Below are 26,537 nucleotides of genomic sequence, written 5' to 3'. Positions count from 1 at the left end.
TTTTGAATTTTGGTGATATTCAATGTTTAGACCCCCCTGTTATCAATTTTAGAGAAATTTCCATTGAAGATTTTTCAAATCCTTTAGATTTATTTTGTTTAAATCAAGCTTTGAAGGATGAAGATGTTGATTCATTTGCTATACATCCAGTATGGTCCTTTTTTGCTTCCCTTCAGTCGATTCCAGGTTACTCGAGGGATCCAAAAGTCCCATTAGAAAATACTTTTCAGCCGTCAGACCAGCCGAAGAGGATTCCCCGGTCAAGCAGAGTAGAAGAAGGGGAAAGCAAAAAGTCTCTTTTATTGAAGAAAGAGAAGTACTCTGTCGGTTTAGTATTTAATAAAGGCTCCCTCAATATTCTCGAAAAAAAAGAAGAAAAAGGGGAAAGGTCACGGATTTGTATCAGCCCCTTAGCCGACCTTTCGAATTTCCAAAAAGAAGTTATCACGCAAGGAGCAATCGAAGAGGCACAGGGTAGAGAAAAGGGTGGCACAGATTTGCTGCTCTCCAATAACTCAGGAGAAACTGAAGAGTCACAGGAGAAAGGAAGGTTAGCTGTCTTCAAAAGGCAACACAGGGAGGCCTCTGTTTTAATTTAGCGAAAGAAAATCCTAACTGTCACTCAAGGAAGCCCCCCGCTCGCTCTTCTTCATGTCAAAATCAATTAAATGCTCGGGATCACTTCTCTAAATTCTTTATCCGGAAAAAAACCTCCTTCAACAACAAATGGACAGGACTTAATGACATGGCCACAAAGGCAGTAAGTTCCCACAGCTCTGGTGAGCAACCTTTGGTGGTTCCGGGTTCTTCCCTATCATGTATTGAATGACAACAATCCGGACTTGCTAGAGGTTAGTTGCACAAAAATCCAACTTCTCTCTCTAATTTCAAACAAAGCCTCCCCCATTCCACGATCTAAGCAGTTCAATCACTCCAGATTCACCATCCCGGAATCAAGTAACACCTTCACAAGGGGATTTTACCCTGCTCCCCACCTAAGTCAAAAAAGATAGAAATCTTGGAATTGGACTCACCCTTCAGTGCAACCGGTGCAGAACTGGAAGTCCATTGTCCCAATTCTGCTCAGTTTGAAAGAAATCAAGACTCTGCCCTCAGTCTAGATCTGCAGGCTCTAGTCTCCCTCGAAGAAAAGGAAATTCCTTTGGAACATTATACTCCTTGTCCTCCGCCACTACAGACACCAGAAATCCCAGACCACTTAAAATCCATTGTTAAGGATTGTGGCTTCATCTTGGCCTGAATTTCCCCTCTCCTGTCAGCCTCCTCCCACCTTTCCATCAATGAAGATTCTCTCCTAGAATACAAGGGGTCTCAAAGACATAAATAAAAGAATTGCACTCAGAAGACTACTCAAAAGCCTGCATCCGGATTTAGTACTCATACAGGAATCAAAGAAGGAGGATTTCGATGCTGCCTTCATCAAATCTATTTGGAGTTCTAAAGAAATTGGTTGGGAGTCAGTGGAATCTTTTGGCAAGTCTGGTGGCCTATTAACAATGTGGGATAGTAGCAAAATAGAAGTAATAGAATCTCTTAAAGGGGGCTATTCCCTGTCGGTCAAATGTCGTACTCTATGCAAGAAGATATGCTGGGTCACCGATGTTTATGGACCAGTTGATTATAAGAAGAAAAGATATGTTTGGCCTGAACTTACTGCCATTTCAGGCTATTGCCCTGAAGCTTGGTGCTTAGGAGGGGACTTTAATATAACTCATTGGAGTCATAAACGATCACCTATTGGAAGATACACCAAAGGAATGAAGCTCTTTAACAATTTCATTGATTCAGCCAGCCTACTGGAAATCCCCTTATCAAATGGAAAATTCACATGGTCCAGGAGAAAACTCCATTTCTAAATCTCTGCTAGACAGATTTTTTTATCAACAAGGAATGGGATGAATTATTCACCAATTCAAGGGTGAGTCACCAGGTACGATTACTTTCTGACCATTATCCATTGCTGCTAAGTGTAGGCACTATTTGTTGGGGCCCTTCCTTTCAGATTTTGTAACAGCTGGCTATCCAATAAAGAGTGTGTCATCTCCATTGAAAATTCTTGGAAGAACAGCAACATAAAAGGGTGGTCAGGTTATGTCATCAATGCAAATTTAAGACTGATCAAAGAAGCACTAAAAATCTGGTCAGCAGATTACCAAAAAGCTCAAACCCAAAAGGAATTGGCCTTGTCAAAAGAAATAGCCGAAAAAGAAGTTCAGATTGAATCATTGGGTTGGGATTTTGAGGTGGCAGGCAGCATCTCCACTTTAAAAACAGAATTGATTTGCATCTATAGGCTGAAAGAAAAGGACCTAATACAGAAATGTAAGCTGAATTGGATGAAATTGGAAGATGAAAAATCTAGCTTTTTTCATCGTTTCTTGGCAGCAAGGAAAAGGAAGAACCAGATTAATGAGCTCCTCAATGATCAAGGGGTGCCTACAAACTCATTTAAAGAAGTTGAAGGTATTATTCTAAGCTTCTATGGCACCCTCTACACAAAATCCCCAGGAATCAGGTACTTACCAGCCCCCTTAAATTGGCCCCGAGTTACTCAAATTCAGAATGCTTTACTCATTGCAAAGTTCACGGAAGCTGAAATTGTTATGGCTATCAAATCTTTGGGGGAAAAACATAGCTCCCGGACTAGATAGTTTTACTACGGAGTTTCTTTTGAGGTTTTGGACTTTGGTCAAGGATAAGTTCATCAAGTTATTTGAAGACTTTCATTTTAGTGGCAAATTGAATGCTTGTGTAAGAGAAAATTTCATTTGCCTCATCCAAAAGAAAGAAGATGCAGTTTCCATCAAGGATTTTAGGCCAATCAGCCTTACCACGCTAACTTACAAAGTAGTGGCAAAAGTACTTGCTGAAAGACTAAAGAAAGTGATGAATTACATCACCGGCCCATCTCAGAATGCTTTTATTGAAGGAAGACAAATTCTTGATGCTGTCTTGATTGCTAATGAAGTGGTGGAGGAGTAAAGAGCAAAAAAGCTAAAGGGTTGGATCCTTAAACTCGATATGGAGAAAGCTTTCGACCCGGTGGATTGGTTCCTTCTTAGAGAAGATCTTAATTGAAAAAAATTTTGACTCCCGATGGATTTCGTGGATCTTGGGCTGCATTCAAGACCCAAAATATTCAATCATCATCAATGGAAGGCCCCGAGGCCGCATTCTTGCTTCAAGAGGCATTAGACAAGGTGATCCATTGTCCCCTTTCCTTTTTATCTTATTAAGTAGTGTTAGGATCTATTATTGACAAGCTGTATGTTAATGGAGTATATGAGGCTTTGTGGTTGGAAAGGAGATGATTCACGTTCCATTGCTTCATTTTGCTGATGACACCCTCATATTCTGCAAATATGATAACAAAATGCTTTTAAAACTGAAAGAAGCAATCAGTCTTTTTGAATGGTGTTCGGGTCAGAAGGTAAATTGGGAAAAGTCAGCCCTCAGCGGTGTTAACATAGAAGAAAGGGATTTGTCTCATATGGCTGGCCTTCTTAATTGTAAGGCCGAACCTCTTCCCCTCACTTACCTTGGATTGCCTCTTGGAGGCTATCCAAAGCAATCCTCCTTTTGGCAGCCTGTGTTAGAAAAGGTTCACCGGAAACTGGACAAGTGGAAACGGTTCAATCTCTCAAGAGGTGGCAGGGCAACACTCTGTTCCTCAGTTCTTTCCAACCTTCCAACGTACTACATGTCTATCTTTTCAATGCCGGACTCAGTGGTCTCAGCCCTAGAAAGACTAATCCGCAATTTCTTTTGGGAAGGCCATAAAGGAAGCAAATTCAATCATCTGGCTAAATGAAACATAGTTTCTTGGTCTCCTTTAAATGGAGGTCTCGGTTTGGGAGGGCTCAAAGTCAAAAACTCGGCCTTGCTCGCCAAATGGGGTTGGCGCTACATGAAGGAGGAGAATTCTTTCTGGTGGAAGGTTATTGCCAACATCCACGGCAAAGGCCTTTTTGATTGGCATTCATCTGGAAAATATGGGAATAGTTTGCGAAGCTCGTGGATAAATATCTCTAAAAGTTGGTCCAAAGTGGAAGGTTTAGTCCCCTTTATTGTTGGAGATGGAACTAGAGTCAATTTTTGGACAAATCCTTGGCTAGATTCTTCTACACTGTCCACTCTTTTTCCCTCACTGTTTAGGATTTCCTTATTGCCAAGGGGCTCCATAGTTGATCACTGGGACCACTCCTTAAGCTCTTGGTCCATCATTGTTCGTCGATTGCTAAAAGATAAGGAGATCGCACACTTTCAAGCCTTGATGCTTGCCTTATCAGAAATATCAGTTTTAGCAAGCCCGAACAGCCGCTATTGGTCTTTGGAAGCTTCAGGCTCCTTCACAGTTAAGTCCCTCACAGCCCACCTTTCCTCAAAGCATCCAATGGACATCTCCCTTTTTAAAGCTCTTTGGAAATCTAAGAGCCCAAGGAGAGTAAACATTCAGATTTGGATTATGCTCTTTGGTCTTTTAAACTGCTCCATGGTATTGCAAAGAAAGCTACAATCGGTTGCCTTACTACCTTCTGCTTGCCCTCTATGCAAAATGGCAGGTGAAGATTTATAGCACCTTTTCTTCACCTGTACCTTTGCAGAAAAATGTTGGTGGTCCTTTTTTCACATGTTCAATTTCGTTGGGGTTTTTGGTGATTGCTTTAGAGGCAATATAACTTATCTTCTTTCGAGTCCCTCCTTCTCAAAGAAGCCACGGTTACTGTGGATCAACATGGTTAAGGTCATTCTAGCAGATATTTGGTTTGAAAGGAATCAGAGAATTTTCCATGATGCTGAAACAAGTTGGGAGGTTCGCTTGGATTCAGCTAAAAGGAATGCTTCAGCTTGGTGCTCCTTGAACATTGAATTTGATGACTTTTCAATACAAGACATATTTTTAAATTGGCAGCCTTTTATCTTCCCCGCGCCTTAAGTTTGTTTTAGTTTTTTCTCCGGTGTTCATCCTCGTTCTTGAAGTAGTACTTTTGTATGGACATGATGAAGGCGCAAAGGGGGTGTCAACCAAGTTAAGATGCCCGGGTGCGCTTCCTGATCCTTTTCTTATTTCTTATTTCTTATCTAGTAGGCACGGGTTATCCCCCTTTGTTTCCTCTTCATGCTCTTTGTATAACTCTCTTGTACTTTGGAACATTAGTCTCTTTTTATATATTTATAATAAAGAGGCTCGTATCCTTTTCAAAAAATTTGGACATACAACATGCTTAGATTCATCAGGGACAAATGTGGGGGATTTGAAGTAACAGCCAATCTTACATCTAGAAAAATCAGCATCAGAGAAGCCCGATTCAAAGTCAAACCAACTTCAATTAGTTCCATCCTATCCACAAAGCATTCCTATTTCACTCCTTGGAGAAGATGTCGTTACAGTGCTTCAACCATAATTTTGCCCTGCCTTGATGCTACAAACCATAAATGATGAAAATGCTCTCTCCTCTCTCCTCTCTCCTCTTCCCTCCCCAAATCCCCTTTTTTCCAAATATAGTTCCGACCACCATGGTCCCTCCATCTCCAACGATTACCCAACCAATTCACATTGATCATAAAGTTTTCTCCCTCTCTCCGATTGCACCAACTAATGGCAAACACTTCAAGTTATCTGAACAAACCCATTCAAACATCCACTCGATCTATATTTCATGGAAGACTCTCGAGTGGCTTCCTTCATCATTCAATTCTCTCTTCAAAGACCCCTGCAATCATAAGTTCTTTACGAAATTGAGTGATGAAGGTGATACTCTTTGGCTCGAAAAACATAGCAATGCGAATGAGTACTTTGTAGAACTTACCATCTTAGGACAATCCGGCCGTCGCTCCAAGATTCTTGTTCCATCCATGGAAAAGAAAAGAGGATGGTTCTCTTTTTCTCTTTGGTGTCAGAATACCCTGGGAATTCTCCACCACCCATTAACTCTGCATCTATATCGAAGCCACAATCATATAACACTGCTGTGAAATCTAACAACCATCCTCCTTTGCCAAACACGATTACAGACCCACCCAAACGTTTTAATCTCATCCCAAATTCAGCCACCATTCACCCCCAATTTGACTAGAACTCAATGGTGATTGTCCAACAATATAAGTCTAGCGACTCTTGGCCATCTATTTGTGAAGTAATCCTTTCTTCATATGCAATCTGCTGCACCATCATCCCACTATCAGACATAAGGCCTTGCTGCACGTTTACGACTCAGGGACATCTCACAATCTTTGCAAACATACCGAATGAACAACTAATGATGAGAGAAAAGTTCAGTTTCTTCCACCATCCTCCCCATCCTCCTTTAAACAGAAAATGGTTGCCTCCATGGGTGGGTGGATTGATGTGTACAACCTCCCAACAACTCTCCGGACAAAAGCCATCTTTAAATTCATTGGCGACTCTTGTGGGGGCTACCTACACCCTTCTAATCAAACTGAACGGGGTTTAATCCTCACTTTTGTGTGGCCAGAGGTCAAAGAAAATGTCAAAGGCTTCATCCCACATGAGCTACAGATCCCTTTGGCATTGGCCGACGAGGAACTCGTGATTTGAATTCAAGTGGTGGCTGCCGATGTACAAGGTCGTCAAAGGGATTCACAAACGAAAATTGAAAGCAACATTAATGAGGACGCTTTGATTGGGGATCTCCATAAATCACGGGTGGTTGAAAAAGGTAAATCCCCTGCCATTGAATCTCATCAACTTGATTCGCACTCTCTCTCCCCTTTATTGGAACCGACAACCAAATCTCCTACAATAAAAGAGCATTCAAACCAATTCCCTATCACACCCGTGGTGAACCCCCCTTCTAACCAACTAATCCATACCATTATACCAAGACATCTTCCTCCTTTAGTTTCCCAAAACAAAACCCTAGCCCCACAAAATCAGCCTCCCCTTCTTTTTCCTAGCCCACCCTCTCCTCTGTCACATTCCGAGAAGGGCCCACAACACTCCACATTGGCACTACCTTTTCCACATCAACCCAAAAACCAACTCCCATTTACTGGATCTGACACTGAAGGTTATTTATCTAGCTCCACCAAAGGTAGCAAATTTACGACTCAGCCCCTCAATTTGGCCATTTTTGGAGACCAACCGGAAGAAGCAAGCCAATTGCCCCTCTACTCCCTTCCCCCCATCCCAACTGATTTAAGTCCGACCAAGTATCTTCTCCACCATCTGATGAACTTCTGCATTTTTCTACCCAGGCCATTGATCCATCTTTTCTTGCCCTTCAAACTTTTGATGAACAGCTCCCTCAACCCTCTCCTTCCACTTCATTCAGCCTAAGTGATTTAGCTACTTTACTTTCAACCCATGGTTTATGCATTATGGCAATTCCATCAAACCCTCCTCCTAAAACCAAAAAACCAACCTCTATGGCAAGGAAAAAACCAAAATTCCAAAGAGAATTGCAAGGTCTTCACTCATCGATCAATTATGACAAAACTGTTGCATTGGTCATTAGGGAGGGTCCATCAGATCAACAATGAAGTTCCTCTCTTAGAATGTTCGAGGTCTAAATTCTTGGAGGAAACGAACTTGGTTAAAAAGCTAATGCAACAGAACAACCCTGGTATTGTTCTCCAACAAGAAACAAAACTAACTACTGTGGATGCTTCTGATTATATATATTTGGACCTCATCTTACATTGGTTGGACTGCATTGGATGCCATCGACTCCTATGGGGTATTCTTATTCTTTGGAGTGAGCCTAATTCTTCTATTCATGAGGTTATTCAGGGCCTTTTTTCTTCATCTGTTCATTTTTCATTGGTAGATGGTTATCATTTTTGGCTTTCGATTGTATATGGCCCATCGGACAACATCTATAGAGTTGATTTTTGGCAAGAACTTGATTTGGCTAGGTCAGAAGGCGACGATTGGATTATTGGTGGCGACTTTAATGTTATTAAATGGTCTTAGGAGAAATCTCATAATCGAACGATATCCTATAGTATGCCTACTTTTAATCAATGGAAATCTCATTATCATTTGCAGGATATCCCTCTATCTAATGGATGTTTTACTTGGTCTAGCTCTGGTCCTACTCAATATCTATCTCTCCTTGATCGTTTTCTACTGACTGGAAGCTGCCTTGGAAAATTTGGTTCGATATCTGTTAAACACCTTGATCGCACCACTTCAGACCACTTTCCTTTGGTCTATCTTCAATCACTAAATGGCCAAGTCATGGTTTAATGATGAAGCTGCAAGGACTGAAATCTGTTATTCGTGAATAGAATACTAATCATCGTAATGAAACATCTAAACTTCCCTCTCTTGTTGCTCAAATAACACAGTTGGATGAGATGGAGGATAGTATAATTTATATTTAAATTAATATGTACAATTGTTCTTTATCGTAATTTTGTATATCCTAGATTAGGATTTCTCATTCACTTATATATATGTATCTTTTGTCTAATTAAATAATAAGAAATTCATTCTCCAAAAGTACAAAGTACATGATATCAGAGCATTCTTTGTTTAGGGTTTAGAATATTCTTTGACGGCTTTGTTCTCACAATGTTAAGATTTGAGTTTAGGTCATCAACTTCAACTAGCCGTTTATTGACACCGCCCACCTCAAGAGGAGTGTGGCCACCGTCCACCTTAGTATGTCTTCAACGTTCACCGGAAACAACCGCGCGTAAGGTACATGCGCCGGAAGATTGAATTACTCTGTTGCCACACGTCGACGCATGGGAGCGCATGAAGCCATATTCTCCGCTTCCATCGGTTGGGTTCGTCTCGAGTTGTCTTTTTCAATCCATCTATGCCTTTGGTTCTATCAACATCTACTAGAGTGTGAGGCTGTTTGGAAAATTCCCTTTTGTTCCTAGGATTTGTGACTATTTTGTCTAATTTGGGGTTGTTTCACTCTTTCATTTACCTTGCTTTCGATTCTGATTTGTTTAATTATGCATGTAGGATTGTGTGTTAGTTCTTAATGGATGAGATGAAGCATATGATTGTATCTAATTCCCTTAGCATCAAAGATAACATAACATAAGTTAAATGGAGCTAATTACTATGATTGGCGTTGCACGATTCAGTTTTATTTACTTAGTACTGATATAGACGATCATGTAACTGAGAATCCACCACAAGATGATAAGAAAAAGAGTTGGCTTCGTGATGACACTTCACTTTATCTTCAGATTAAGAATTCCATTGAGAGTGAGGTTGTTGGTTTGGTAGATCATTGTAATTTTGTTAAGGAACTCTTAGAGTTCTTAGAACTTTTGTACTCGGGAAAAGAACACGTCCATCGAATGCTTGAAGTTTGTATGCAATTCTTTCGAGCCGATTAGAAAGCAGAGTCTGTTACAAGCTACTTTATGAGGCTTAAGAAGACAGCTGCCGAACTTGCCTTATTATTACCTTTTACCTTAGATGTCAAAGTTCAACAAAGCAAGAAAAGATGGTTGTTATAATTAATTTTAATGGACTTTCACCTGAAATTGGAATAAACACGGATTTTGTCTGATTCTGAAATTCCGTCATTAGAGGAGGCCTTCAGTCGTGTTCTTCGTATTGAGAGTTCTCAATCTAGTCTGTCTGTTTCTCAACCTAGTAGTGCTCTTATAAGCAAGAATAATAACTCTCGGGTGACTCCAGGGATGACCAACAATTTTCAGAAGCCTAGTTATGATAATCGAAAATCAGATTTCTACAAATTGTCTATCACTATTGTCATAAGCCTGGACATCTGAAACATAATTGTCAAAAATTGTTGTCCAGGGCTCAACAATCTCAACATGCTCAGATAGCTTGTCTGTTACCATATCTGCTAACGATTTTACTAAATTTCAAGTATTCCAAGAATCCTTGCAGGCATCTTTTTCATCAAATCCTACTACCACCATTGCTGAGACAAGTAATTCGAAATGCCTTCTTACATCATCTACCAAGTGGGTTATAGACTCAGGTGCCACTGATCATATGACAGGTAATTCTAACTTATTTTCTACATCTTTGTCTCCTGCCCCATCCACATCTATCACTTTGGCAGATGGATCCACTTCCTCTATTCTTGGATCCGACACCATTTCTCTCACCCCATCTCTTTCTTTGTCCCCTGTATTACATTTGCCTCGATTGTCTTTTAATTTAATTTTTATTAGGCAACTTACACAGAACCTTAATTGTTGTCTCATTTTTCCCTGAAGAAAATTATTGGTAGAGGACATGGGGGGGGCATTTACATTTTTTACCACCAGATAGCAAAAGTTGTAGCCTGCTCTGGAGAGTTACATCCCCATTTGCAGTTCACTGTCGTCTAGGCCATCCCTCTTTGTCCGTGTTGAAGAAACTTTATCTTGAATTTCGTTCTTTATCGTCTTTGAATTGTGATTCGTGTCAATTTGCTAAATTTCATCGCCTTCGTTCTAATCCTAAAGTCCATAAACAAGCCAATGCTCCATTTGAGTTAGTTCATTATGATATTTAGGGTCCTTGTCCAGAAGTGTCCCAAACAGTTTTTCGTTACTTTGTTACTTTTGTTGACAATTATTCCTGTGTGACTTGGTTATATTTAATGAAAAATCATTTTGAGTTATTGTCTTATTTTTATGCTTTAATGTCTCTATCAAAACCTTGCACACTAATAATGCCGGTAAATATTTATCTCATATACTTGGATCTTACTTATGTGATCATGGCATCATTCATCAATCCACTTACACAGACACTTCATCTCAAAATGGAGTTGCTGAAAGAAAGAACACACCTCCTTGAAACAACCCGCTCCTTATCCTTTCAAATGCATGTTCCAAAGCAGTTTTGGGCTAATGCAGTGTTCATTGTTTGCTTCCTGATTAATAGAATGTCTTCCTCTGTCCTCAATGAAGAGATTCCTCATCGTACTCTTTTTCCTACGAAATCTTTGGGTCCTATTGCCCCTAAGATTTTTAGTTGTGTTTGTTTTGCTCGAGATAATCGTCCACATCGTACCAAATTAGATCCAAAATCTTTGAAATACATTTTCTTAGGCTATTCGCGTGTTCAAGAGGGTTATTGTTGTTATTGTCCTATTCTTAATACGTATCCTGCCTCTCCCGATGTTACGTTTTTTGAAGATATACCTTTTAGTCTCTAACCGTCAAGTCATTTTAAAGGAGAGGAGGGTGATCTTTTTATCTATGAGATTACCTCTTCCACATTATCTCCTACTCAACCTTCTTCTGTATCTCTTCCTTCTCGCCTACTTGTCACTCGAGTTTACTCCATGCGTCCTCCACAGCCACCTTCAAACACATGTCCTGCACCGATGGCTTCTTCGACATCTGATCCGGAATCGAGTGATGATCTACCCATCACCCTTTAAAAAGGTAAATGCACTTGTACTTACCCTATTTCTTTGTTAGTTTCGTATAACCGGTTGTCTTTGCCCACCTATTCCTTTATTAAATCTCTTGATTTCATCTCTATTCCTCACTCTGTTCATGAAGCTTTATCTCATTCTGGGTGGCGTAGTGCAATGATTGAGGAGATGACTGCTTTGGATGATATTGGTACTTGGGATTTAATCTCGTGTCTAGTAGGAAAGAAGGTTATTGGATGTAAATGGGTGTTTGCTATAAAAGCCAATCCTAATGGAACAATGGCTCGGTTGAAAACTCGTCTTGTTGTCAAAGGTTATGCCAAATCTGTGGGACTGATTATTCTGATACATTTTCTCCTATTGCTAAATTGACTTCCATTCAACTATTTCTATCCATGGCTACTACTCACAATTGGTCTTTGCATCAGCTTGACATTAAGAATACTTTTCTACATGGTAATCTTCAGGAGGAAGTTTACATGGAGCAACCACCTGGGTTTGTTACTCAGAGGAAGAGTGATAAGGTGTGTCGCCTTCGAAAATTTTTGTATGGACTAAAACAAAGTCCCCGTGCATGGTTTGGTAAGTTTAGTCAGGCACTCGAATGTTTTGGTATGAAGAAAAGTGCTTCTAATCATTCTGTATTCTATTGACGATCTAACAATGGTATTATTACTCTGCTTATTGTGTATGTTGACGATATTGTTATCACTAGAAATAATATATCAAGTATTTTTTCTCTCAAGACTTTCCTTCAGGGTCAATTGCATACCGAAAATTTAGGACAATTGAAGTATTTCTTGAGTATTAAAGTAATGAGAAGCAAGAAAGGTAGTTATCTGTCACAACGGAAATATACTTGATTTGTTGTCTGAGACTGGAAAACTAGGAGTCAAACCATGTAGTACTTCGATGATACCAAATTTGCAACTTGCTAGAGAAGGAGAATTATTTAAATACCCTAGAGATATAGAAGATTAGTTAGAAAGTTGAACTATTTAACAGTGACACGACCAGATATTGCTTATTCTGTGAGTATTGTGAGTCATTTTATGTCTTCTCCTACGATGGATCATTAGGTTGCAGTAGAACAAATTCTATGTTATCGAAAATTCTAGCAAATTCTAGCCAATGTTCTTTTTTAAATTCTAGCAAATGTTCTAAAAGTTGCTCCACATTTTGAGTCATCTCTCCCAACAAACGTTGGATTTTCTTGGCTCCTTTCTTCATTTCTTCCAATACTTCAAAATTAATATACAAATTAGGTGTTATTGAATAAGCTTCATCATCATAATTGTTGTAGGACCAATTCTTGAATTTTCTTGAATATTTCTCAGTCTTTCTTGGTTATTCTCCATAACAAAAATAATAATTTTTGTCCCAAATTGTAGTTCTATAAAATTCCATTCTCAGATGATTCTTCAAGCTTCTTCTTGATCTTCTTGAATTTAAAGGGTTCACCCTAGTTAGGTATGTGTTGTTCGGCAACGAGCACAACTCACAAAGCTCCCTCTAGCGATTAGCGTCGCCGGGAGTTTTCTAGACTTTCACCGACAACCGTCAGCTTGGCCCAGACGAATGTTCTGATACCAAATTGATGTAGCCTAAATGCTAACAGGAGAGAAATCTCCAAGAAACCAACAAAGTCTTTATCATGAATGAGAATATATCAAATACAAAGGGGGACTCTCTATTTATAGAAGAATTATAAGAATTCTAAAAGGATAACTAAAAAGGTTAAAAATTAATTTGGTAATTAAAATGTAATTAATATGGATTAACCAAGATTAACTTGATTTTACCAAAATATCCCAAACCTATCCCTCAAACCCGGTAAAATCTTCAAGTTCCAACTGAGAGAGTTTTCTACAACTCCCGTTAATTCTAGTTGAGGTTTTTCCCCCTCTTTTATAATTTATTCATAAAATGAAATGTTACTTAAAAAAATTAATATTAATTAGCACTTTTGTGATCGACATTAGATACAAGTGACCAGGTTTGAGAAACTTGTAGGATATTAACAATTGGTTTCAATTATCAGGTACATGATATGCAAATGTTAATTTGTTTAGGTAAGAAGGGACATGTAGATGTTAACACTTAGGAGTTGTTTGGGGGCCCGTAATGAAATGAGTTTCAATTGTAATATAATCCAAAATCCATGTTTGAATTGAGTGTCATGGGCCCTATTTGTAATATTAAACTCATTCCGTTCCGACAGTTTTTAATCCAACACTCTTTCCCACCGTTTTCACGTTTCACGATCTCATTTCCATGCCGCCTCGATTTCTCACGCATTCCAACACTCCTCTGATTCTCAGTAATCCTTATTATATTACAGTCTCCTAAACAGCTCCTTAATGTTGATTACACTTACATTATCGATGTTAGATATATTCCCTGCGATATTCATCAAATCAGCAAGCTTGAGCAAAATACGTTTCATATAGATGAAAGAAGTTGTTCCTACAATGAAAATGAAAAATACTTAGTTGATCAAATAGTAACTTCACAACACATTAAAAGTTGTAGCAAATCATAGTATAAACTATAGCAGCAGAACCAAAACTAACAGCAATTAAAGAAAGTAAAAACAAGGAGAAAGTAACACAAATGATTATAACGGTTCAAACGCAACCTTGGACCCCCTTATGAGATAAGGGAAGCAAGCTTTGGTGTGTTTGTCTTTGTGCTATTATGTGGGGCTTTGGGAAAAAAGAAATCACATAACTTTTGGAGGGGTTGAAAGATTGTGGGGGAGTTGTGGTCCCTAATCAGATTTCATGTTCTCTGGGTTAATTGGGCTCCTCTTGAGGAGTTCTCGTTTGTATTCCATGTTTGAAACGGTGTGAAAATAACAATTTTCTTTCTATAAGAAACAATTTCATTGATGAATGAAACAATAATAATAAATTCAAATTTTAATTTTAATTTTTTTTTTCCAATAACTACCTCTGATGAATTGCAGCTAGATCTTACTTTAAAGCAACTAAGTAACCAAATCACAAAAGAAATAAATACTAAAATAAGATTTATAATCTATTATGTCATATTGGAGACATACCTAGCCTGAGAAACAAAGCAGATATGACATCCAAAATATATTTCCCAAGATCTCCCTCGTAGCTATTAAGGACATCCTCAAAAATGGAACACGTTGACTTTAGGGCTTGTACTTCGATGTTCTCCAAGTTGCAGTCTTCTAGACGGGAATCTTTAACAATCAAGCATTCTTGATCTACATAATCCTGTATTAACTCTTTCAATACACTTGAAGCATGTAAAGCCTTACTCGCATCGGAAGCTAAAAGACCTGCATCATTAAGTTAACAATCCCAACACATAAAGATGTGTCTGACAAAACCACAGGTGGTGAATATATCACAAATAAAATTGACAAACCGCCAACAAAAGTAATCCACAAAGCAATGATTACAAGCCTTAGTCGTAAGTACGTAGGACAAGGCAACTTTTAGTTAACACATCATCGAAATTGAAAATAATTAAAATCCAACAAGGGTATATTTGGTGTTCAAGTGCATAATTGAGTTAGGTTGAGTTGGTTTAATATGTGGATGGAGTTAATATCTTTGTGGAGTCAAGTCAATATGTTTGTGTTTGAGGTACAGAGTTGAGTTGGTTAAACAAGTCTGTGTTTGGTCTGCAGCATTGAATTATTAAGTCAAGGGAGTCTAGTGCAGTTTTTCAACCTAAAGAAGTTTGCTTTTCTGTTGTATGTTTTTGTTTGCTCAACTTTTTTTTATCCATTCATTTACATATGTATTTTCTACAATTTTCAACACTCAATTAAGATATCAACTTAAGAACTTCACATATTTTACAATTTATGCATGTAACCATTGTACTTGGGGGGAGCTTTCATTTAGCTGTTGATTGCCTTTTGACATGGGTGTCTGCATGTATTATGGGGTAAAAAACAAAAGAATGCTAATGTTCTTTTTTAACATGTAATTTAATCTTCTTTTAACATAAGAAAAGAAAAATTGAATGCCTTTGGATTCTTTAAGATCAAAAAGTCATTTTCATCCTCTCATGTGTTTGTTACTCCATTGTATCTCGCACTTGCCATATGTCATTTCAAAGCAGTAAAGGCCTTGGTTTCAGAATTCTCAGAGCTTTGAAGAGACACATTGTTCTGGGTTAGATCGCTTAGAATAAGCCCATCTCAAAGCTTCTCTATGGTGTTCTGCTTCACACTCATTTGATGGTTTCTCTCCTCAAGATACTAATTTAAACTGGAATACTTTCAGTTTACCTTTATCCTTTGTAAACACTTCCTGTGGGAGATTTCCTTTATTTCACTCATTTTGGAGTTCCTATCTTTTGAGCATCAGTATCTTTTCATTTCCTTAATGAAATTTTTTGTTACTTATTTTTTTATTTTTTAAAGAGATAAAATACAATAAAGATTCGAGTTCACAATGAACCAAGGAAAGTCTTAGCGTACCTGCCATATAACCACAAACTACAGGAAGATTTTTCTTCGCTATGCTTGAACCTCCTGCATCCATGGCACATTTCAATAGCGTAGTAGCAGAAAGAACCGTGTCCAAGGGGTTCTTATCTCCCAAAGAAAGGTATGAGCCAATTGAAACAATAATGCTTTCCACCTCCAAAGCAACAACTCCAGCTTTTGAAGATTTAAAAATAAGTTCCATCGCTTTGAAACTATGCCCTGTAACTATGGAAAACTGGGGATTTACAAGTTTAATTAATTCTTTAAGAATTTTCAAACGAACTTTTTTTGATAGTAATGGAATGGCAAGAATGATAAGATTCAGTATGTGCAAGACATCAAGATGTTGACCATGTGATTCTTTATCTTCCTCACGCCCATCAACAGGGGTGATGGTACTTAATTTAATGGCCGAGGGCATGCAGCTTTTCAGGAGAGAAAAAACCAGATTGCTGGCCTCTTTCTTAATAGCAGAATGCTTCAAAGAGTTCAAAAACGTAATAAGAGAATCTTGGGCACAACGTCGAACCTGCATTCAATAATGTGCATATCAAATCAAGGCTATCAACCCCTGAGCTACATTAAACAACTGACCACAATGATTTGTTCTACCAACTTTGAACCTTAGAGAAACATCTATGCTGAGCAGCCGCTCATAGCTAATTTGAAAATCAATTTTCACATGAAATACAAATCAAATGCTTACCCTGGGACGTCGGTCAACCGAAAACTTCAACAGAGTATCGAATCCTAACTGTACGGAAGCCCAATCCTCCAAATTACAAAATCCTAACAAAATCCCCAAGCACTTCACCGCAGCCCTCACGGTGGACACAGTCAAGCTTTTCATCCCCAGCAGTACCACCAGTACGCCCGCCGCTTCGCTAGCATTTGGAGCAGAAATTCCCCTAGGCGGTACCAAGGGGAGCGTAATGGCTAAAAAGGACAACAAAGCAGATAAGGCAGTGGGGTCGAAGGCCTCGGAAGCGGAAGCATTATCAATGGCGGAAATAGCGGCGGCAAAGTATGCGGCAGGGGTGAGGGGGAGGGACTCGGACTGGAGAATAGAGCGCATGGCGACGGCGGAAGCGAGGAGATGGCGGTGCTGTGAAGCGGAGGACTTGGCATAGCGCTCCATGAGTTGGGCGCATATGTCTGAAGCATCAGTGAGAGCTACAGCTTCAGCATCATCCGTCTCCCGTTCTTGTAGCTGCTGATTGCCTTCTGACATGGTTTTGATTGCTTCTTTCTGGGATTAATTTCAAAGCAGCAGAATTTGATGAAGAATGGCAGCTATGGGATTCAAAACCCAAATTGGAGGAACATGAACAGGAGGACAAGAGGAAGGAGCGTTTTGGGTTTTAGGCTAGTTGTGAAGGCTGCAAGTAGGGCCCGTTCTCTATTTCTTTTTCTTTTTCTTTTTTCTTTCGATGAGTAAGTTTTAAAAGGCCTGAATCTAGATTATTATAGTTGGGTTATGATAATTTACATTTGGATGTAGATTATTTTAGTTTAGGTTATAATAGTATATGTTTAATGTGTAAACTATTTTAGTTTGAAAATAAAATCGTAAACACAGTAGCAAATAATAAAAAATAATAATAAATGTAAAATAGAGTAATGTTGACCGTAGCTAATTGAATGTTTTGAAATAGTTTTACTGTAGTCAGAGGTAGTTATTATATTTTGATGATAACCCTTGCCCCAAACGTTCCCTTAGTTATTGAGTTCTGAATTTTGTTTAGTCTCTCAGTTTTAAATTGTTACAATTTTACTCTTAAGATTTGAGTTTTATTTAATTTGGGATTTAGATTTCAAAATTTTACATTTTTAACTTCAAATTTTTATTAAATATTCACTTTCACTCATTATCATCAATTTCTATTAATTAATTAAAAATAATCTTTAAAATATAATTTTAAAAATGATAAAACAGTGAAACTTAATTAAATATGATTCATTTGATGATTTTTAATTTATTAATATAAATTAACTCTAAAGACTTAGTGGTTGGTACAGTTCACTTTTCTTTTTTAAAATCATGATATTAAATGAGAAATTTCAACTAACCACAATTTGACACTTCACTATTTTAAATTAATGATAAAGTTACGTTGGTATTAATCTTGAGAGTAGTTTCAAAATACAACTATCCTTAAATTACAATTTAAAGATTAAAAATGACAAAATCAAAATAATGTCATACATATTCATTATGATCATTTGGTCACACTACTAATCTAGTCAAATTGAGCCACATGACAATGGGACCCAAATTCAAATAAACACAAAAATTCATGGACTTTTTACACTAATAGCCTAATTAAATAAGTCAAATTACAATAATGTCTGAAATCTACTGTTTTTTCTATGAATAACCTAATAGGTTACAATATCATATTCAAATCAAGCCCAAAAGTCCATAATACCTCATTAATTTATGGTCATTTGAAAAAAAAATCAAAAATACAAAAATATGAAAAATATATGAAAATTATGTGCATTAAATTGGTTTCTTTTTCCAAAATTGTTTGTTTTTCTCACTCCTCCTTAATTACCCCATCTTTTCTCCCACTCACTCATAAATAATAGTTTATGACCTAATTTGCTATGTGAGCATTATGTTATATAATATGAAGTATATATTTGTAAAATAACTAAATATACATGTGCATATATGAAAAAGTTACACCAAGAAAACTTAAATTGTTTTAGTTGGACGCATAACTAAAGAGGAAGACATAGTTGGATGCATAACCTTGATATGAGTCAAATAAGGAAGCTATGCTATGAGAGGAAGACAAGTTGGTAGCATAGTTAAGGAATCATACGTCCAAACCTAGTGAACTATGCGTTGAACACTTTCTAGAAGCATTGAAGGTGATGTTGGATACATATAAGGTTATTGGTGAGGCAACCATGCCCCTAACATGAGGTAGCATGTGTTGACTTAAATTACTTGGGGAGCAAGGTCGATTGACAATAAGTGTGGTACGTGGCTCATCCAAATGAAGTCTTAGCCGAGCCAAGGACGAGGTGGACGCATGGGAGAATATGCATGAAGGAACTCTAAATTAGAGGACCAGTGAGCGGAAGCGGATCGTTTCAAACTCCATTGTGAAAGAACGTGAACATTTACAATCAAACATAAACGATTATGCATTAAAGATAAATTACAGCATGCTTCTTAACAAAATTACAAGGGATCGAGAAGACAATACTTTTGAAGAACCCTTTCTTCACGTATTTCTTTTATCAGTCACGAATGCAATGAACAACACAAACGCAACAAGAAACTGGAAAATCCTCGATCACCAGTGAGTACAACTCGATCCTCGAACAGAACTCGACACCACCACAAGTTTACCTTGGTATTCTCGGTGTGAGAATCTAAGAGTTGTGAGCTCTGTATGAATTTGGATAGAGGGGTGGAGGAAGTAGATGATCGAGTATGTGATCAACTCCAAGTAGGAGCTACCCTCCATGTAAGTCACTCTCCCTGCATGAAAACATGTTATATAACAAGTCTGCATAGCTCCAGTAGACCCATAGATCATTGAACAAATAGGGTGGGTAGGATTTTCACTCTTACTGAACCGGCCTTCGAGACGAAAGGGACAACTAGGCTGTTTATCTCACTTCGGTTTCTATCCCGCTTCCCATGGATTGGAGAGAGATTTTCTGGAAAAATTGACCAAAGTGCTGAAATTTTGAAAACCCTCACAAACCACCAAAATTTCTCTCCAATTCAACTAGATTTGAGTGTTTCTACCACATATTCCTTCTTGAGCTTTGTAGAGAAAATCTTGGTGGTGGTCTTGTTGAAGTTTCAAGCTCAATCTTGAAGTGATTCTGCTAAATTCGTGGATTAAGTCTTCAAATGTAAGTTTTGCTTCAAACCCTCTTTTAACTTCTTTTCAATAGCATGTTTAAAACTCCAATTAAGAGTAGTTAGAGTGCTTATTGATTCTGATTTATTCCGCTGCGTGTTAGATTACTCCTTCAATTGGTATCAGAGCATGATTTAAGCACACAATTATCGTTAATTTGAGTTTGGTGAGTGAATTTCTAAGCATGTTTAAGTTTGTGACTTGTATGGTTTAAATTTAACTTTGGCATTAGAATTCTCTTTGATTTCCAAGTTAAATTTGTAATTGGCTCTTGTTTGATGAGCTTATGTGTGTGCTCTAGAGTTTGTAATTTCTTTAGAGTCATTAGAGTCCAAATTAAGCTGATGAACATCATTGCAATGCTGGGATGCAGCATCACGACGTTGTTCATCCCAAGGGTTTGCTTCGCGCACTGCCTGGCCAGTTTGTGGGTTGAAGAAACCGGTTCTCCTCCAAACCGATCTTGTTCAGCATCCTTTGGTGCGGTTTCAGATGGTTCGGGTCGGTTCGAGCAATTCTTCATCAAATTAAAGTTGTTTTTGACATTTTATTGTAATAATTTAGCTTATTTGTTGGTTTAGAATCCTTAAGTTGAACCATATTAGTATTATTTAATTATTTTATGCATTTGATGTGTATTATTTTTTATTAACATGTTAGTGCATAAAGTATGTCATTTTAGATTTAAAATCTCACCATAGATAAATATGTTACATGCATTATTGTATGTTATAATTAGTTATAATATATAGTATGCATGTTTTAAGGGTTTGTTTTAAAATTGATGTAATTGTTATGTTAATTTTTGCCTTTGAAGCATGTTATGGTTGGTTGAAAGCATGTTTGTTTTATAAATTAGTTATAAAATGAAATTAGACTTTAAAATCCATGAAAAGGTAAACAACATGCTCATTTAGGCTAATAACTAGTTTTAACGGTTAAAACAGATTGCTAACTTATAAAATTTAGTTACAAACTCAAATCGGCTCATAAACTTGTCTAAGGTTGGGGGTACTTAAGTTGACGGTTTACGTAACACCTCCTACTTGGGGATTATGATCGAAATATTGAACGTTGTTAACTGATTTTATGAGCTTGCGTGAGTGGTGTGAGGTTTAAAACTGGTTTAAACACATAGACTAGGTTAATATCCAAATGTAAACGTTATACTTGGATAAAGTCACATAGACTTAGGTTTTTCTTAAATTAGCGTAATAAAACCTAAGTAAATAAATACCCAAACGTTTAGAATGCTTCAGTGAGAGATTAACAATATATTTGTTATAAAGTAATAGCTCTCACGTCCCCAATAGTTCACACCGTGAGATCTATGCTCGGCTTCGTGTCGCTTTTACTGCGACTACTCTATACGGAAAGTATTTGCATGGGTCAATAACAAGGTGAATGGGGGAAGTAGTTCATAGTAAGTGGGTGAAGGAAATGTGTCAACATTTTCCTACCGTCTCCTCCATTAGTTTGAACCGTGAGATTTCTATGTCGTATCTATTGTCGTTTTTAGGCGGCACTAGCTAGTCGTTAAACACGGTGATCCCCAAAGAGAGTTGTAACATAGGATTCAGAACAACCCAAGCTTCAGTAATGAATAGGGTCTTATAGTTCCATCTTGGATATTGTATTCCATCTCAAGGGCATGTCCATACCGTTCTATAAAATCTGAAAATGACAGGTTACACTTACAAGAATTACTAATTGTTAGTAAAGATCTTGACCGAAAATGATAACCAAAAGAACTATAGGAATAAAGAGTTATTCTAATATAATATTTGGTCAAGAATTGTCTTGCTTTAGTGACGGAATTGTTGACTGCCCCACAGTAGCAACTGTTCTACATCGCTAAAATATCGTTACAAATAAATAAAGATTTATGGGTACTTTATTATTTTGCTAAAATTTGGATTTAGATGCATAAAATTTAATAGAATTTGTTTAATTTTTTCAGCAATGTCGAATTCAATTATACAACTGCTAGCTTCCGATAAATTTAACGGCGAAGAACATTCAAACTGGAAATCTAACATCAATACGATATTAGTTGTGGATGATTTGAGGTTTGTGTTGATGGAGGAATGTCCTCTTGTTCCCAATACAACAGCGAACCAAAATGTTCAAGACATCTATGATCGGTGGGTTAGGACTAACTAAAAAGCTTGGGCCTACGTCTTAGCAAGTATATCTAATGTACTTAATAAGAAACATGAGGTAATGCCTACCGCCCGTGAGATAATGGCGTCACTCCAAGAGATGTTCGGGCAACCATCATCCTCTGTTCCACATGAAGCCATTAAATATATTTGCAGTACTCGCATGAAAGATGGGTTCAACGTTAGAGAACATGCTCTCGATATGATGATCCATTTGAATATTGCTTAGGCTTATGGGACGATGATAGATGAGATAAGTCAAGTCAATATGATATTGGAATCTCTCTCGGAGAGTTATCTGCCTTTCAGAACCAATGCTGTCAGGAACAAAATTACTTATAATTTGGCCACGTTATTGAACGAGTTACAGACATATAAATCGATGATGAAACTTAAAGAAAAAGAAGTAAATGTTATTTCTTGATCTAAAAAGTTTTTTAAGGGGTCGACGTTTGGAACAAGGCTTACTGATAACAAGAAGTCTGTTCCCTCTTCTTCGAAAGATAAATATGTACAAATGAAGAAAAAGAGTAAAGGGAATAATAAAACCACTGCATAGAAAAACAAAAACAAAAACAAGACTTCCAAAGAAAAATGTTTCCACTGCGGAGAAGATGGGCACTGGAAGAGTAACTGCCCAAAGTATTTGGTGGAAAAGAAAGCGGAAAAGGCGAGACAAGGTAAATCAGATTTACTAGTAATTGAAACATGTCTAGTGGAGAATACTCACCTAACCTGGATATTAGATTTGGGCGCCGCTAATCATGTTTGCACTTTTCTATAGAAAACCAGTTTTTGGAGACAACTTTCTCAAAAGGAAATGACTTTCAAGGTGGGAACAGGTGAAGTCATTTCAGCTCAAACAGTGGAAGATATCAAGTTATTTTTTAGGGAATCTTTCATCTTACTTAAGAATGTATATTATGTACCTAAGATGAAAACAAACTTAATCTCTATTTCCTATCTGCTAGAAAATATGTACAAAATATCTTTTGAATCTAATGAAATGTTTGTTTTTTTCAAGAGGTGTTCATATTTGTTCTGCAAGACTCGAAAATAACTTGACATATTAAAACCAACTGAAGCAAAGGTCATTCTAAATATAGAGATGTTTAAAACGGCTGAGACTCAAAATAAAAAACGAAAAATTTCTCCTAATGCCTATCTTTGGCACCTCAGACTTTGTTACATTAGTCTTAATAGGATTGAGATATTGGTAAAAAACGGTCATCTAAGTCAGTTAGAAGATAAATCTTTACCTCTATGTGAATCATGTCTTGATGGAAAAAGGACAAAAAGATCTTTTTTCTGAAAAAGGTCTTCGTGCCAAAGAGCCTCTCGAACTTATACATTCAGACCTATGTGGTCCGATGAATGTAAAAGCACGAGGAGGCTATCAGTATTTTGTCAGTTTTATTAATGATTACTCGAGATATGACTACATTTACTTAATAAGTCATAAGTCTGAAACTCTTGAAAAGTTCAAAGAATTTAAGATTGAGACAGAAAATTTGTTAAGTAAAATAATTAAAACAATTCGATCTGGTCGAGGTGGTGAGTATATGGATTTACAATTCCAAAACTATCTAGTAGATCATGGAATTCAATCCCGCTCACAGCACCTGGAACACCACAACAAAACGTGTTGCAGAAAAGAGAAATCGAACCTTGTTAGACATGGTCCGATCAGTGATGAGTTATGCTCAGTTACCTCAATCCTTTTGGGGGTATGCAGTACAAACTGCAATATATATTCTAAACGTTGCTCCTTCAAAAAATGTTTCAGAAACACGTATGAATTATGGAAAGGACGCAAAACTAGTTTACGTCATTTTCGTATCTAAGGTTGTCCAGCACATGTGTTGGTACAAAATCCTAAGAAACTAGAAACACGTTCGAAATTATGCCTATTTGTAGGATACCCTAAAGAAACAATAGGAGGACTATTCTATGATCTCCAAGAAAACAAAGTGTTTGTATCGACAAATGCTACATTCTTGGAAGAAGATCATATTAAAAATCATCTACCTCGCAGTAAACTAACATTACAAGAAATGGCCAAAGATGCTACAAAAAATCAACAAGAGTTGTCGATCAAGCTGGTCCATCAACAAATGTTGTTGTCCTGTCACGTCCATCTCAAGAGTTGAGTATGCCTTGGCATAGTGGGAAAGTTGTTTAGTAACCTGAACGCTATATGGGTTAACTAAAACTCAAAACATCATACATGATGATGGATTAAAGGATCTATTAACCTTTAAAAAAGGCAATGTAAGATGTTGACAGGGAACAGTGGATAAAAGCCATGGACGTTGAAATGGAGTCTATGTACTTCAACTGTCTGGGAACTTGTAGATCAACCACATAGGGTTAAAGTTATAGTTTTCAAATGAATCTACAAAAGAAAATGAGACCAAACTGGCAAGGTGCAAACCTACAAAGCCAGACTCGTGGCAAAAGGTTTTACCAAAAAAGAAAGGGTTGATTATGAACAAACCTTTTTTCCTGTTGCCATGATAAAATCGATTAGAATACTTTTATCCATTGCCACATATTATGACTATGAAATATGAAAAATGGATGTCAAGACAGCTTTTTTGAACGACCATCTTGATGAAAGTATTTTTATGTCTCAACCAGAAGGGTTCATCGAACAAGGATAGGAACAAAAAGTCTATAAGCTTAAACAATCTATTTATGGGTTAAAACAAGATGCAATATCCTGGAATATAAAATTTGATACTGGGATCAAATCTTATGGTTTTGAACAAAATGTTGACGAACCATGTGTATACAAGAAAATAGTCAACAAGATTGTAGCATTCTTAGTTCTTTATGTTTATGATATCTTGTTCATTGGGAATGAGGCAAACTTCCTTGCTGACGTAAAGAGATGGTTAGTAACACAGTTTCAAATGAAACATTTGGGTGATGCTCAATACGTTCTAGGAATACAGATCTTTCGGAATCGAAAGAATAGAACCCTAGCACTATCTCAGGCATCTTATATTGACAAGATGTTGTCAAGATATAATATGCAAAATTCCAAAAAAAGATATGTTACCTTTTAGACATGAAATTCATTTGTCAAAGGAACAGTGTCCTAAGACATCTCAAGATGTTAAAGAAATGATAAGAATTTCATATGCATATCTAGTTAGGAGTTTTATGTACGCAATGTTATGTATACGTCCTGACATGTGCTTTGCAGTTGGAATCGTCAGCAGGTTCCAGTCCTATGACTGTGTCCAATCTAGGACACAGTCATTGGACTGTTGTCAAAACCATCCTCAAGTATCTAAGGAGAACGAGAGACTATATGCTTATATATGAACCTAAGGATTTGATCCTTACTGGATGCACTGATTCTGAAGGATTTGATCCTTACTGGATGCACTGATTCTGATTTACAGACTGATGTGGATTCCAGGAAATCTACTTTAGGATCAACTTTCACTCTCAATGGAAGAGCTATAGTTTGCAGAAGTATTAAGCAAATTTGTATTGCTGACTCCACGATGGAAGCAGAATAGGTAGCCGCATGTGAAGCCGCTAAAGAAGCACTATGGTTATACAAATTCTTGGCTGACTTGGAAGTAGTTCCAGATATGCACCTACCTATCACGTTGTGTTATGACAATAGTGGTGTTGTTGCCAACTCAAAAGAACCAATGAGTCATAAATGTGGAAAACATATTGAAAAAAAAGTATCATCTCATCAGAGAGATAGTACACCGAGGAGATGTGATCGTCACGAAGATAGCATCTGAAGACAATCTTGTTGATCCATTTATGAAAGCCCTCTCGGCTAAAGTGTTCGAGAGCCACCTGGTTGGACTAGGACTCCGAGCAACGTAATCTAAGGCAAGTGAGAGAATAGTTATGGTATTAGAGATGTCCTAGTTTATTGTATTTTCCCTTTATGTTTCTCAACATTGTATTGTATATATTTATTCTCATTGGAGTTTTAGTCCATGTGGAAGATTGTTGGGAATGTCCTAGAACTCTCAATTCGTTAATTTTGTTAAACATTCCATTTATCAATAAAATATTATTATTGAGTATCTTATTCAATAAAGTTGTTGATTTTGTATTCTATTATGAAAATCCAATAAACATATCCATGACTATAGTATGAATAGAAATATTGAATGTCTCGATCGTTTTCATATCCCCTTCTTTGTCTATTTCCGTTCCCCCATTAATTGTTTTCTTCATGAAGTTTTCTTAATCCCTTGGTAATTAATATGGATTAAACGAGTAACTTAATCTGTGCTAAAGAGATAAATACGTTTGGCTAAGGCATGTTAGACGACATCTTCACCTGCGATAGCAGAAGTGAAGATGTCATTCTGATCTATCGATAGAAGGTTAGAAGAATGCATTAACTAAAGCGAAAAGTACTTTAAAAAATGGAAGCAACCTTGCATTTATTACGTTCGTCCCTGTTTCACCACAGAAATGTGGGAACACGGCCAATCACCGAGAGGTGTACGTTAAGGGAAAAGTGGAACCGCAATTATATCATTAACGCAATTAAGGAACTTGCGTTGTTTATATTAGTAATCTTTTCTTTTCTGCTTCACACATAAGACTTGCCACCACATCACACGATCTTTGTATAATCTTCACAGTTAACCTCAACCTT

General features: G+C 37.3%; 1 protein-coding gene across 2 annotated transcripts in view; it reads right to left on the bottom strand.

The window, feature by feature from the left end:
- Positions 1–17,196, bottom strand: part of LOC120091675 (RRP12-like protein) — a 63,854-nt gene extending 46,658 nt beyond the window's left edge. The window contains exons 1-4 of one of the 2 annotated variants that reach the window (XR_005485809.1): positions 16,544–17,196; positions 15,829–16,366; positions 14,425–14,673; positions 13,738–13,826 (exon numbers count right to left, since the gene is read on the bottom strand). Coding sequence is in view for 1 of the 2 variants with exons in the window: in XM_039049781.1 (XP_038905709.1) it covers positions 13,738–13,826; positions 14,425–14,673; positions 15,829–16,366; positions 16,544–17,068 (1,401 nt within the window). In the remaining variant the exon portion in view is untranslated. The remainder of the gene's footprint in view (positions 1–13,737; positions 13,827–14,424; positions 14,674–15,828; positions 16,367–16,543) is intronic. The other variant, XM_039049781.1, reaches the window with a different exon arrangement.
- Positions 17,197–26,537: the final 9,341 nt, after the last annotated feature.

Source organism: Benincasa hispida, chromosome 11 (assembly GCF_009727055.1).
Source record: "Benincasa hispida cultivar B227 chromosome 11, ASM972705v1, whole genome shotgun sequence".
Classification (NCBI taxonomy): Eukaryota; Viridiplantae; Streptophyta; class Magnoliopsida; order Cucurbitales; family Cucurbitaceae; genus Benincasa; species Benincasa hispida.
The sequence above is the reverse complement of the archived record's forward strand: the minus strand, read 5'-3'. Positions and strand labels throughout refer to the sequence as shown.